Below are 13153 nucleotides of genomic sequence, written 5' to 3' on the forward strand. Positions count from 1 at the left end.
GTTTACATGTTATATACTTTTTCAGATATTACAAGAGACGCTTGATATACTTGCAAATTCAAAGTGGTGTAATAAGTCTTTGATGATTATTCCGCTAGAAATGGAATTTAGATACATATGAAGTATGCATTTAAAACAGTATTTTCTATTAATAAATAATAATAATAAAATCTTAAATTTCTCTGTTATAACACATACTATTATATATACGTATTATAGTTATTTATAATGTAACTAGCTTTATATAATTAAACTTGCTACAAAACGTCATTTAGTAATTATTTGACAGGAAATAAATTCAATTAATTTTTTACTTTACACTTTCCAGGTCTATCGTGACGTTAATTAAACAGGACAATTAAATAAAAGATCAAAGGATGTAAAATTTTCAGTTGAAATGATAGTAAAGCATCAAAAAAGAGTATATGATCAACCTACAGACAGTTCTGCCGGTGTGATAGTCGGATGGTGCCGCTATGCAGACACATGTAATATTATATTCTCCAGAAACAATTTTTCGGAGCCTGTTTTGCCGTTGAAAATATGTAGAAATTTTAATAGCACAAAGGAGCAAACACATTACATAATACTCAATGAAAATAACGAAATGAGTTACGTGGAAGAAGGTATGCCTATTATTAGATGCACTTTTATTTTAAATAATATTTATTTATTGTACGACCTTATCTTTTTCTACACAATATTTTGTAAAACTTGTAACTTGTAAAACAATATTTAATTTTATTTTATTTTATTTAATTATATATATATTTTTTAATTTAGCTGTTTCATTTATTTTACTTTATTAGTTAACTTATTTATCTATTATTTATAATTTATCTTAGTTATCATTAATTTGACTTTTATTTACATTTTTTATATTTAGACGATATAACTACAACGACGCCAAAAAGGATCGACAATAGCAAAATAGGACGGTATTTTTCTAAATTTGAAGAGACGCATTCAATCTTTTCATGGGTTCTGATCCCAATAAGCATAAATAATTTAAATTAACATTCCAAATTTAATTTGTTATTAAGAAATTTTTAATAGATTTTTGAATCTAAAAACCGATAATTTTGATAATCAAAATAATTGTAAATTTCTGAAAGAATACTCTTATTGTTCATCCAAGTATTCTGAAGACTCGAACAAACCAGTTTAATGAAAAATCGTACAAAAATTCGGTATATCTTGTAACGATGTAATCTTGTGACGATGTAACCAAATGCAATTTCACAATTTGTCTTTCAAATATATTCTTTAGTGATTACGGTCGATTCAAAGAAAATTGTTAAGTATCTTTCATATATGTTGAGAGGACTGGAAAAAAATCTTTTTTTTTTCAGTTTAAGCCTTAGAATATTTTGTGTAAAAGAGATTCAATCGTTAATTGAAAGCGTATTTTCGTCAATATTGTCTCTGAAAAAAAAAATATGAGATATAAAACAATGAATTAAATGTAAATGTAAGATAGATATAAAACAGAGAGAGATATTGCAAATAAAATTTCACAATTATTTATACAGCATACAATGCTAACATAATGATTATTGACATAAGGATTGAAGAAAATCTATGAGCTTAATATATCTGGCATTTTACATACACTTTCAGGCAATGTTTTATAATTTTATTAATATTTAATAATAAATTTCTTTATTAAAAATTAATATACAAACAATACAATTTTGTGACAAGAGATCATTAAGATAATAAAATGAGAAATGTGTCTCAAACGCTAATGCTATCCTTTTTCTCAAAATAAAGGTGCGAAATTCTCTTTTTTTATTCTTTTTTTGATATAACATAAATTTTTTTTAATAATGTGTTATAATTAGATTTTATTTATAATCTTATTCACGTACCAAGTTAAGACAACTGAAAATAGAATTTTGACTTTTACTTGATGTAGAGAATAAATTTTTTTATATACCTTTTTCATATTTATTTTCATACACAATCGTTTTTTTATTATTTTATTAGGTATATTTTAGTATATAAAATAATTACAAAAACAGATATTTAATAAGTTTCGAATTTAACGAAGAAATGATTATTTACAAATTAATATAGTCGCAATAAGATTTCTTGATATATATATAATCAATTTAAATAATAGATTTAACTTTTTTATTTAAGACTTTCTTGATAAAAACATATTAGCTCTTTATAAAAAATATTCTCTATATCCATAGTAACTGAAAAACTTACTCTTGCCAACAGTCATACCACGTTGTAAAGCACCAGTTCTCGTCTGATCACTGAAGTTAAGCAACGTTGGGCATGGTCAGTACTTGGATGGGTGACCGCTTGGGAACACCATGTACCGTTGGCACTCAACTTTTTTTTTTGAAATTTAATTAAATTATAAATTTAAAATTATAAATTTAAAATTTAATTAAATTATAAATATTGATATACTTATATTTTAAAAAGGGAATTAACTGGATAAATAGAGATATTTCCGGAGTAGTTGAAAAATTAACAATCCAGGAAGACACAAATAAAATTTGAAAGAAAATAGATATGAAGTTATTCCAGTCGGAAATAATGTTAAATTCAGATCTTACCGAATTTGACAGGGAATTGCCAATTGATCATATATTAAAAACGCGTCTAAAAATTATTGGAAAAGACCAGTCTCCATGATTTTTCTAAAGAAAATGTGCATCTCGACGGTGTCATGCATAATGCGTACATTTAAATGACACCAAAAAGCGTCATCGCTGATGATCATACCGCGTATTTCACTAAAAATAAAGGATTATTTCAATTAATTGTAGCAACTAAGTATTATTTAAAAATCCATTTATTTGACTAATAACAGATAGAGTTCACTGACACATCTGTTCACTGACATTATGAATAAAAATAATTGTCATCAGTTAGTCGCGATAATTGTTTTCTCTTTTTGGAAGAATTTGTCAAATAAGTCAGACTTATATTGCAGTTATTGCAGAAAACTGTTAGAACTTTTCTTACTTTTTTCAATTGATTTAAATTTTATCTATTTAATTTAATTTTAGTTTCGTGTGTCATAATAATTCTAACTAATAAGCATATTTTGTTGAAAAATCAGAAATTTATTAAAAAATGTTTAAATCTGCTGTGGCTTGCTTTGAAAAATTAGCGAATGTTCCAAAAATGTTCTAAAAAACTCGAGATCTCTGTTCTTTCGAGAGTAATCTATAATGTAAATTTTATTATTTAATTTACGTATTTACATTTTATAGCATTTTTACTGTCATAATTAGCTAAAAAAAAGAGAAAGATAAAATGTATACAGTGTTAATTTATTAATTATTAATGTTTTAATTATGAATTTATTTTTTAAATTTAATAAGAGAAGCATTTTGCATGGTTCACTGTATAACTGATGTGAAAATAAAGATGGATATACATATATGTATAATTGTGTTCTTCTCGATTGCTCGACACGAAATAATAGCGACCATTCTATTGTTTTTTCCAACATTCTATTTAAAAATGTTTTAGAATTTTTAAATGATTTTTAATACAAAAAGAGTATAACCAGATTAATAAGTAACTCTTTTTCTTTCCTTTTTTCTCGAATTTTATATATATGTTTTTTTATACATGCAGAACATTAATTTACGAATTTCATGAATGCGTTATAATATTGCATAAATAGTAATATTAAAAAATAACAATAAATATACTAATCTGATAATAGTTTATAATAAGATTACATATAAAAGTACCGTTAAGTAGGATAAGATTTGAAACATGCTTTTATTGCATAAGTTGTATGATATAAAAGAAAGAATATAAGCAAAATACTACAAGATTCTGTTTTTTCGAAAAAATAAATAATTAAATTTTATATATTTACGTTAGAAATGTGTATTTTAATGTTAGTTGATTAATGTATGTTCAATAAAATATTTAATTTACATGCAGTAAGCAACAAATGTAATATTTTGAAATATTATTTGAATGTTCATTTTAAAGTGTGCATTATACACATTCCAAATATTTAATAATATTAAATAAATATTTTTAAATTGTTAGCTCATATTATAACACTTCAATATTTAAAAAATATTTTTAACATATTTTTAAAATAATATTTCCTCAATAAGCAAAAATTACAAGATTAACAAAATATTATGTTAAAACTCCTGTATAGGAAAGGATGCTTCAACGACCTCGACCTTAATTTTTTCTGTGCTTATAATGTATTTTACGTTAATTTTTTTGTTAATAAATACACAATATCTTCTTGTTGTTCAAGGTGACATCTTGTTTATAAATGACAGGCTAGATAAAATATAAATTGTTGGAATAAAAAATAACTTTTACATAAAAATTATATTTATATGAAAATTTTTAAATAAATAACAAATTAGGTAAGTTTTTCATATAATTTATGCGAGAGCGGACTTTTCGATAAGAAAGACACAGGATCGTTATATATAATTTATATGTAATATCATAAGAATGTATAAGAATGTTTTATGAGAGAGAGTACTAGCCGTGAAAGTATTGTCTTCTATCCATTGTAATTGATTAGAGTTTAACAAGCAAACTACATGTGTGTGTGATCAATGTGATTTATAATTACCATTCAAGATCGAGATGTGCACAGTAATGAGATTTTTGGCAGGAGTCGTAAATCAAAGTAAGATTTATTGCAGGTTTCTTTAGGGTCAGTTTTCAGTTGAATGACCAAACATAATGAGCATAAAATCCATTAGTGTAGAGAGACATTTCTTTCAAGTCCTTGGCGCGCCAGTGGAATTGTATGAGTTTTCGCTGACATTCAGTAGAAATTAAGGCTCGCTATTATACGTTTAAATAAAAAAAACGTTTAAACGTGTAATTAGCATATGCGTTTATTAGAAACGTTTATTTCCAAATTCCTTTTTTTGAATACCTACGTAACGTTTAAACGAAAACGCGTTTACACGTTTAAGTTAAAACATTTACGCGCATTATTAATATATTATTAATAATATTATTAATGTTTTATTTTTTTGTGTAATAAAGTCCAGATTCAGACTCTTCGCCCTCGTGGCATGAAGTATGAGAGAAACAAAATAAAATTTGTGCTTGTCTTATATCTTATGTCGCGTATACTTTATATCGTTTAATAAACAGATAAACAAATATGTTAATAAAGGACTAATAATAAAATTATTCTGAACGTTGTGTATAAAAGACTAGAAAAAGGAAAATTCTTCTCTCTCAAAGATTTCCATTTTTTCTCAACGCCAGGTATACATATAAGGAACAAAAGGCAGGTATATTTGAAAAAGCTCCCTTGGCCTTCCTTCGAGTCAATGAAATTGTTTCCAAAAGATAGAATATTTTTTTTAAAGAAAACTCTTCTAAAAAGATTTACGTTACACATGTATGTAAAGAAATTTTCTAAAGAAGTATTGAAGCCTTAGTATTTCATATATGTCTCTTGCATAAACTTTAGAGATGTACAATATTGGAAAAAAGAGTCAATGATCAAATATTTTATTATAAAGAAATAACAATTTCTTACTTTATACAAATACTTACTTTATAATATTTACAAATATACACTTTATGGTTTTATCTGCATATTCTCTAATTTTACATCTTTGTATTACAATCAACCCTTTAGAAATTTTCAAAACTCTTTCAAAACTTTTCTGATTTTTTTCGTAATATTTGAAACACGTTGATAAAAAAAATATGTGTAAAATACAAGTAGAAAATATGTCAGACATTTGTTGTAAAAAAAAATTAGATTATATAATAGAGGAACGTAGGGTAGAACGGCCAACGTTAAGCATTGAGCAAGTTTTCAACATATTAAAACAAAATAAATCGATCTTCTTTTTACTAAAAATATTCTTTGGAATATTTACTATAAGAAAAAATACAAGTTTATTATAAAATAATAGTTTAAATAGGCGAGATTATTGATTTAGTGAAAGCCTAGATTTTCGTGATATGCTTTTCATGAGGGGTATAATGGACTACCTCCAAAACTTGTTTATTTCATTATCATTGATGTCTAAAATTTCTTAAAAGTTGTATATTATAATTATAATATGATATATAGAACATAAGAATATAGATTTGTATATTTAAATGATAACTATAAATTAATAAATAAAAACAATTCTCTTGTTATAATAAATATTTTTCTCTTTAAAACATAGAAAAATATCCTTTAATGTAATAATTTTTGGTATTAATTTTGAAAGACAGCATCTATGTATACTCTCTTTCTTTCTCTAGTATAAAAATAAAAAGTACAACATTTCGTGGGCTAATATTTCACTAAGCCTCAAAACGTACTTATTTACTTTTGATCATATAAAAAATTATAATTAATAAATATTTACATAGATACAGTATGAAATTAATAAGAAAAGATCATTTTAAAACATAAATGTATTTACGGTAATAAAAAATAGAATTTTAACATTGTTCACCTTATGTAAATATATCGAAGAATTACAACTCAATCGCGGAGAACACAGCAAGTGCATTAAGTAATTTATAACAACTTTCAACTAAAATTATTGCGACCACTGATAACAGCACGCAGAAAGAGACACCTAATAGCAATAATTGCAACATATTTCATGACATGGTAGCATCTCTGTAAAAAGATATCGACTCTACACCGTACCCCGCGGTGCCGTTCTACCCCACGTTCCCCTATATAGATAAGAGAATATTTTCTGTATATATTGTGACCGTTGACTTCTTTAAAATACAAGTTAGTTTGAGAAGTCGCTGAGGCCGATGAAATAGCTCGCGGCACACCTTCGGCGCGATATCTCGTCTCTATATCGCATAATTTTTTTATAATAATGTAGATATTTTGATATAATAAAAGTTATAGCACTGTTTGAAACGAATACAACGATGTATAATTTAATGTAAATATTTTACATATTATACGAGATTTTCTGGCTTGAAATATCGCGGGCAACGTCTACGATTTCATTTTCGGCCCTGCGATATGGCCAATTTCTAACTCGTGCATTAGAAATTGACGTATGTCATGTTGTCATTTTTTTACATCAACTCTTTTGTCACGTGACAACTGCCTAAAGATAGTAGGGAAAAGTATTTGCGGGTCTACACTACACAGACACACGGGATACTATGGAAAGGAAAACGCATACAAAAATGTGAAAAGTTACCAATGAGTCCCAAGCTCACGCGCATTTGTGCGTTTCTTTCTCCACTAATCACTAGCATTGGCGCGCAGTAGCATTGCTAGCAAAAAAAGGAAAATCTGGTGTACAATCCAAAAGAATAGAGTGTGAGAGACTTGTGTAGCATACGGTAGTCACTCATTTGTGCTGCCCGAAGACAACAGATGCATAAAAACGTTAACAGCGAATATTGTATTACGTTATCACACAGTGAATCAATTAATTATTTGCAATTAGTTTGTTACGATCAGAAAATACTCTATATTTGTTTCTGTATTCCAAATTTTTTCGTAATGGGTTCAATTATGGATTTACCTGAAGAAATGATTGCGATCATCTTTGGTTATAAAAACATCAGCATGGAAGACATTAATAACTTCAGATGTACGTGTACGCAATTTGAGAAGGCAGTTAAATACGACAAGTATCAGGAAAAGAAGTTTTCTCAAAGGTAATGTGCTACTTTAAAATTTTTTTTTAATTTTATTTCTGTAACCTTTCATTGACCTATCGCAAAATGTACAAAAAATATTTTCGATAAAAATAAAGTAAATAAAACGTTTAAAAATATAATATTATATAATAAAACAAACGAAAAGATTAAATAAAGCTTTAACCAACAATATAAAAATGGTGATAAATGTATTAGTTTAAATTAAATAAAATTTATTTTGTTTAATAATTGAAAGAAATATTTTTAAAGTTAATTATTCCCTATTTATGTTTTACGCGTATCTTTTATTATTTGGTTTTCCGTTTTTTACACGTTTTTATAATATAATAAAAAAGTATAAAATATAAAAATAATAAATATAATAAAAAGTAATAAATAGTTTCTTATAAACTAATATATTTTGCAAATTTCTTTTTAATAATTTCATTATTTTGCAAACACTCTTGCTTAACACTTGCGCAATTGATCTTTATAGAAAAGATTGCGCACCTATGTGACATAGAAATTTTTATAGAGACTCAAAAGTGCATAAAACACTAATCTAAATAAGAGATTAACTTAAAATCTATTGTATTTTATATATAGGTGAATTATTTCTTATTAAAACAGCAAAAAATTGTCAATAACTCATAAATAACCATTAAAATTGATACATAAATTTAATCAAAGTCTCTGTGAATAATGTGCTCATTGCTCCTTACATAGCTCTACGTCCATCTTATTTCATTTACTTGAACTTAAAAATACGCAATCTCTCCTAGCTTTACCTTAATTTTAATAAAAGTAATATGACATATAGTAAAAAAATATATATAAAATGTGTAAGAAATTCGTTAGGAATAATATCTCGATAAATAGATATATCAATAGATCATTAAATCAGTCAATAGCGTGTCGGATAAAGACGGTTGCTCGAGGGAGAAGTTTGAGGGAAGGGACTCAACGACGATAAAAGCAGGTGGTGGGAGCAAGCGGGCGAGTCTGACATCCGTTGAGCAGTAAACTTGTATAAAAAGAAAGAATTATATAAAAAATAGAAGAAATACTTGTTAAATTTTATTGCTTAATTATCAGCCCTCTTACAAATGTATCTTAAAAATTAACATTTTGCATGTTTATTTTAATAATTTAATTATTTTGTTTTAATATGTTATTATTTCTAGTTTATTAATTTATTTGAGAAAACGACTACTAATTTATAAATATATAAACATATAATATGTGTGTGTGTGTGTGTGTGAGATAGAGAGAGCGGTACGGAATTTGTTATATAATATTTAGTAACAAGGCTATTATATAAATAAAATTTTGTCTATTTTATTTGTAATTAATATGTATGATCTTAATATAAAAGTTAATTATTTATAATTTAAAATTTATAAAGAGAAAGTTATTGTTTAATACTAAAATTTGTCGAGAGAAAAAAAATTATATATATAATATATATAATATTTTTTGTAATAGAAAAAAATTGATATTTTGATTGATACTTTTGAATAATATACATAAAAAATTTCATTTTTATAAAAATGTATTACTGTTAAGATAGCATTGTTTCGTGTGTGATTTTCAAAAGTTTATTAAAATATCGTTATTATAAGTTTAGGTGGCCTTCTGCAAAGAAACTTTTTGACAAGATGTCTAAGGAAAATGAAAAGATCGAAGATGAGACAAAAGGTGAAAACAACGAACAGAAGGATAAAATATACTCAAATTTTATGGAAACGGGCATTAAATGTGCGAAACAATTACGAAGTTACTTGTCTCAAATAATTGATAAACATTATGACAATGCTTTTAATAACAAAATAGATAATTTTGTAAATTTTAATCAAGTATTTCAATTAGATGAACGTTTAAATGAAATAATTTGTAAACCTGAGAATTTTATAAATAATTCTTTTTTTATGGATGAGCTTAAAAGTTTGATTGCGTATTCTCCACGGTAAGGTTTAATACAAATTAAAATCTACTAATAACATTATATATAAAATTATGTACTTATTGCACAGTTAATGTAATGTAAATTTTTTAGAAGAACTGATTGGGATCTAACGGAAAGATATTGCTACATGAAAATGTTTCATTATCTGAGGCAATATTCTTCAAAGAAAAAGTGGGAAAAGTTTAAAGCACAATCTCAAAGAGAACAGCTTCTGGAACGTGCTGCTACTATTGTGGCACAATGGTTTCAATCACAAAAGGATGTTTATTACTCGTGTGTAAATGCGTCACTAGATAACATTGTGCAAGAAGTATTAAAATGCCTAAAAGAAAAATATCCCGACCATTCGATATTCTCGTCGCCCGCTGAAAATTTGTCCTATTGGAAAAATAACAACATCGATGATAATCATTGGAACGAAGCGGAAGGAACACAGATTATGGATACACTCGAGGAATATATATTTGGCACATTAAACTTTACACCAAACGAATCCACAAGCAATAATTTGAAATTTTTCTGTATAGATAATGTAAGTTATTTTAGATAATAATATATTTTAATTCTATAGGCAACTATACCGTGAGCATGACTATATGCTTGTCATATCTTAAAAGTACTCTCTCTTTCTTTCTCTTTTTTCTATCTTTTTCTAATAAATATATTGCATTTGTATTTTATTTTAATTTGTATTATATTTTAATTTTTGGTACAGGTTTTAGAAAATAAATATGGCGAAGAAATAATATTATTAATAACATATCACAGTGTGGCCAGGAGACTTGGTCTACGTTGCGATGTAATAAAGCTAACACGCTTTCGTAGATGTATATTTTGGAAACCAAATTAGTAAGTATAATATTAGATAAGTAATTTTATGAGATTTTCAATATATTAGTCTTATCGTATATACACACACGTCACATATAATTTTTTATTGTTCACAGTGCTACGAATAACTCAGAAAATATAAGATGCTTTAACATAAGTTTTAACAAATTTCCGGATTGCCTTGTCAAGCAACAGTGTCCTGAAGAACTTGTTGTAATACCAGCTAAAGAGGTTGACAGTTACTCATAATATGTTTTCTCTATCATTTTAACGCTAATTAATTTGTTGAACGTGTAATATTATAAAAAATAATAGCGAATGATACATGTTTTGTAGGCAGGAAAAATTATATAACTTCTCACTTCTTCCTTTGCAATTAGTGCCTTGTTTACATGTTATATACTTTTTCAGATATTGCAGGAGATGCTTGATATACTTATAACTTCAAACTGGTACAATAACTCTTTGATGGTTACTCCGCAAGAAATGAATTTTGAATACATCTGGCTTATTGGTTTAAAAGAGGTATTTTTTATTAACAAATAATAATAATAACATCTAAAATTTTTTCTTTATAACACATTCATTTATATACATGTTATAGTTATTTATAATTTAATTAGCTGTGTATAATTAAATTTGCTACAAAAGTCCATTTAGCAATTATTTGGCAAGAATAAAGTCAATTAATTTTTTATTTTACACTTTCTAGCTCTGTCTTGACGTTAACGAAACAGAAAAATCAAATACAAGATTGAAGGATGTAAAATTTTCAATTGGAATGATAATAAAACATCAACAAACGAAATATGATCAGTCTACAGACAGTTCTGCTGGTGTGATAGTCGGATGGCTCCGCTATACAGACATCTGTAATATTCAGTTCTCCATAAAGAAATTAACAGAGCCTGTTTTGCCATTAAGGATATGTAGCGATTTTAGTAATAAAGAGCAAACATATTACATAATACTTAATGAAAATAACGAAATGTGTTACGTTGACGAAGGTATGAATATCATTAGATGCATTTTTATTTCAAATAATGTTTGCTTATTGTGCGACCTCATCCTTTTCTACATATTAATATTTTGTAAAACTTGTAACTTGTAAAACAATATTTTATTATATATTATATTTTATTTTAATTTAATTTAATTTAATTTAATTTAATTATATATTTTTTTTTATAATTTAGTTGTTTTATTTATTTGTTAACTTATTTTATCTATTATTTAGAGTTCATTTTAGTAATTTAACTTGTATTTGCATTTTTTTATATTTAGACGATTTAACTACAACAACACCGAAGTGGATAGATAATAGCGAAATAGGACGCTATTTTTCTAAATTTGAAGAAACGCATTATGTGCCTAACAAAATGCTGGCAGGATTTTATCCGCACGACGCTGCTATAACTGCCAGAATATCTGACAATTAATAGCATAAATTACAATAAGCGCGTGGGTGGTTAACCTTTATTTTGAGAAAAAGGATAGCATTAGCGTTTGAGACACATATTTCTCATTTTATTATCTTAATGATCTCTTGTCACAAAATTGTATTGTTTGTATATTAATTTTTAATAAAGAAATTTATTATTAAATATTAATAAAATTATAAAACATTGCCTGAAAGTGTATGTAAAATGCCAGATATATTAAGCTCATAGATTTTCTTCAATCCTTATGTCAATAATCATTATGTTAGCATTGTATGCTGTATAAATAATTGTGAAATTTTATTTGCAATATCTCTCTCTGTTTTATATCTATCTTACATTTACATTTAATTCATTGTTTTATATCTCATATTTTTTTTTTCAGAGACAATATTGACGAAAATACGCTTTCAATTAACGATTGAATCTCTTTTACACAAAATATTCTAAGGCTTAAACTGAAAAAAAAAAGATTTTTTTCCAGTCCTCTCAACATATATGAAAGATACTTAACAATTTTCTTTGAATCGACCGTAATCACTAAAGAATATATTTGAAAGACAAATTGTGAAATTGCATTTGGTTACATCGTCACAAGATTACATCGTTACAAGATATACCGAATTTTTGTACGATTTTTCATTAAACTGGTTTGTTCGAGTCTTCAGAATACTTGGATGAACAATAAGAGTATTCTTTCAGAAATTTACAATTATTTTGATTATCAAAATTATCGGTTTTTAGATTCAAAAATCTATTAAAAATTTCTTAATAACAAATTAAATTTGGAATGTTAATTTAAATTATTTATGCTTATTGGGATCAGAACCCATGAAAAGATTGAATGCGTCTCTTCAAATTTAGAAAAATACCGTCCTATTTTGCTATTGTCGATCCTTTTTGGCGTCGTTGTAGTTATATCGTCTAAATATAAAAAATGTAAATAAAAGTCAAATTAATGATAACTAAGATAAATTATAAATAATAGATAAATAAGTTAACTAATAAAGTAAAATAAATGAAACAGCTAAATTAAAAAATATATATATAATTAAATAAAATAAAATAAAATTAAATATTGTTTTACAAGTTACAAGTTTTACAAAATATTGTGTAGAAAAAGATAAGGTCGTACAATAAATAAATATTATTTAAAATAAAAGTGCATCTAATAATAGGCATACCTTCTTCCACGTAACTCATTTCGTTATTTTCATTGAGTATTATGTAATGTGTTTGCTCCTTTGTGCTATTAAAATTTCTACATATTTTCAACGGCAAAACAGGCTCCGAAAAATTGTTTCTG

General features: G+C 25.8%; 1 protein-coding gene and 1 non-coding gene across 2 annotated transcripts; both read left to right on the top strand.

The window, feature by feature from the left end:
• The first annotated feature begins 2221 nt into the window (after nt 1–2221).
• On the top strand, nt 2222–2341 carry LOC140674308 (5S ribosomal RNA). Its single transcript, XR_012048171.1, has one exon. It is a non-coding gene; the product is annotated as a 5S ribosomal RNA (ribosomal RNA).
• A 4961-nt stretch (nt 2342–7302) lies between these two features.
• LOC140674074 (F-box only protein 21-like) lies at nt 7303–11913 on the top strand. The gene is made up of 8 exons (XM_072907421.1): nt 7303–7629; nt 9239–9577; nt 9668–10109; nt 10293–10426; nt 10525–10639; nt 10820–10933; nt 11121–11415; nt 11693–11913. The coding sequence occupies exons 1-8, from the start codon at nt 7343–7345 to the stop codon at nt 11845–11847; spliced, it is 1881 nt and encodes a 626-aa protein (XP_072763522.1). The 5' UTR covers nt 7303–7342; the 3' UTR covers nt 11848–11913.
• The last annotated feature ends 1240 nt before the right edge of the window (nt 11914–13153 follow it).

This window comes from Anoplolepis gracilipes, chromosome 15 (assembly GCF_047496725.1).
Source record: "Anoplolepis gracilipes chromosome 15, ASM4749672v1, whole genome shotgun sequence".
Lineage (NCBI taxonomy): Eukaryota > Metazoa > Arthropoda > Insecta > Hymenoptera > Formicidae > Anoplolepis > Anoplolepis gracilipes.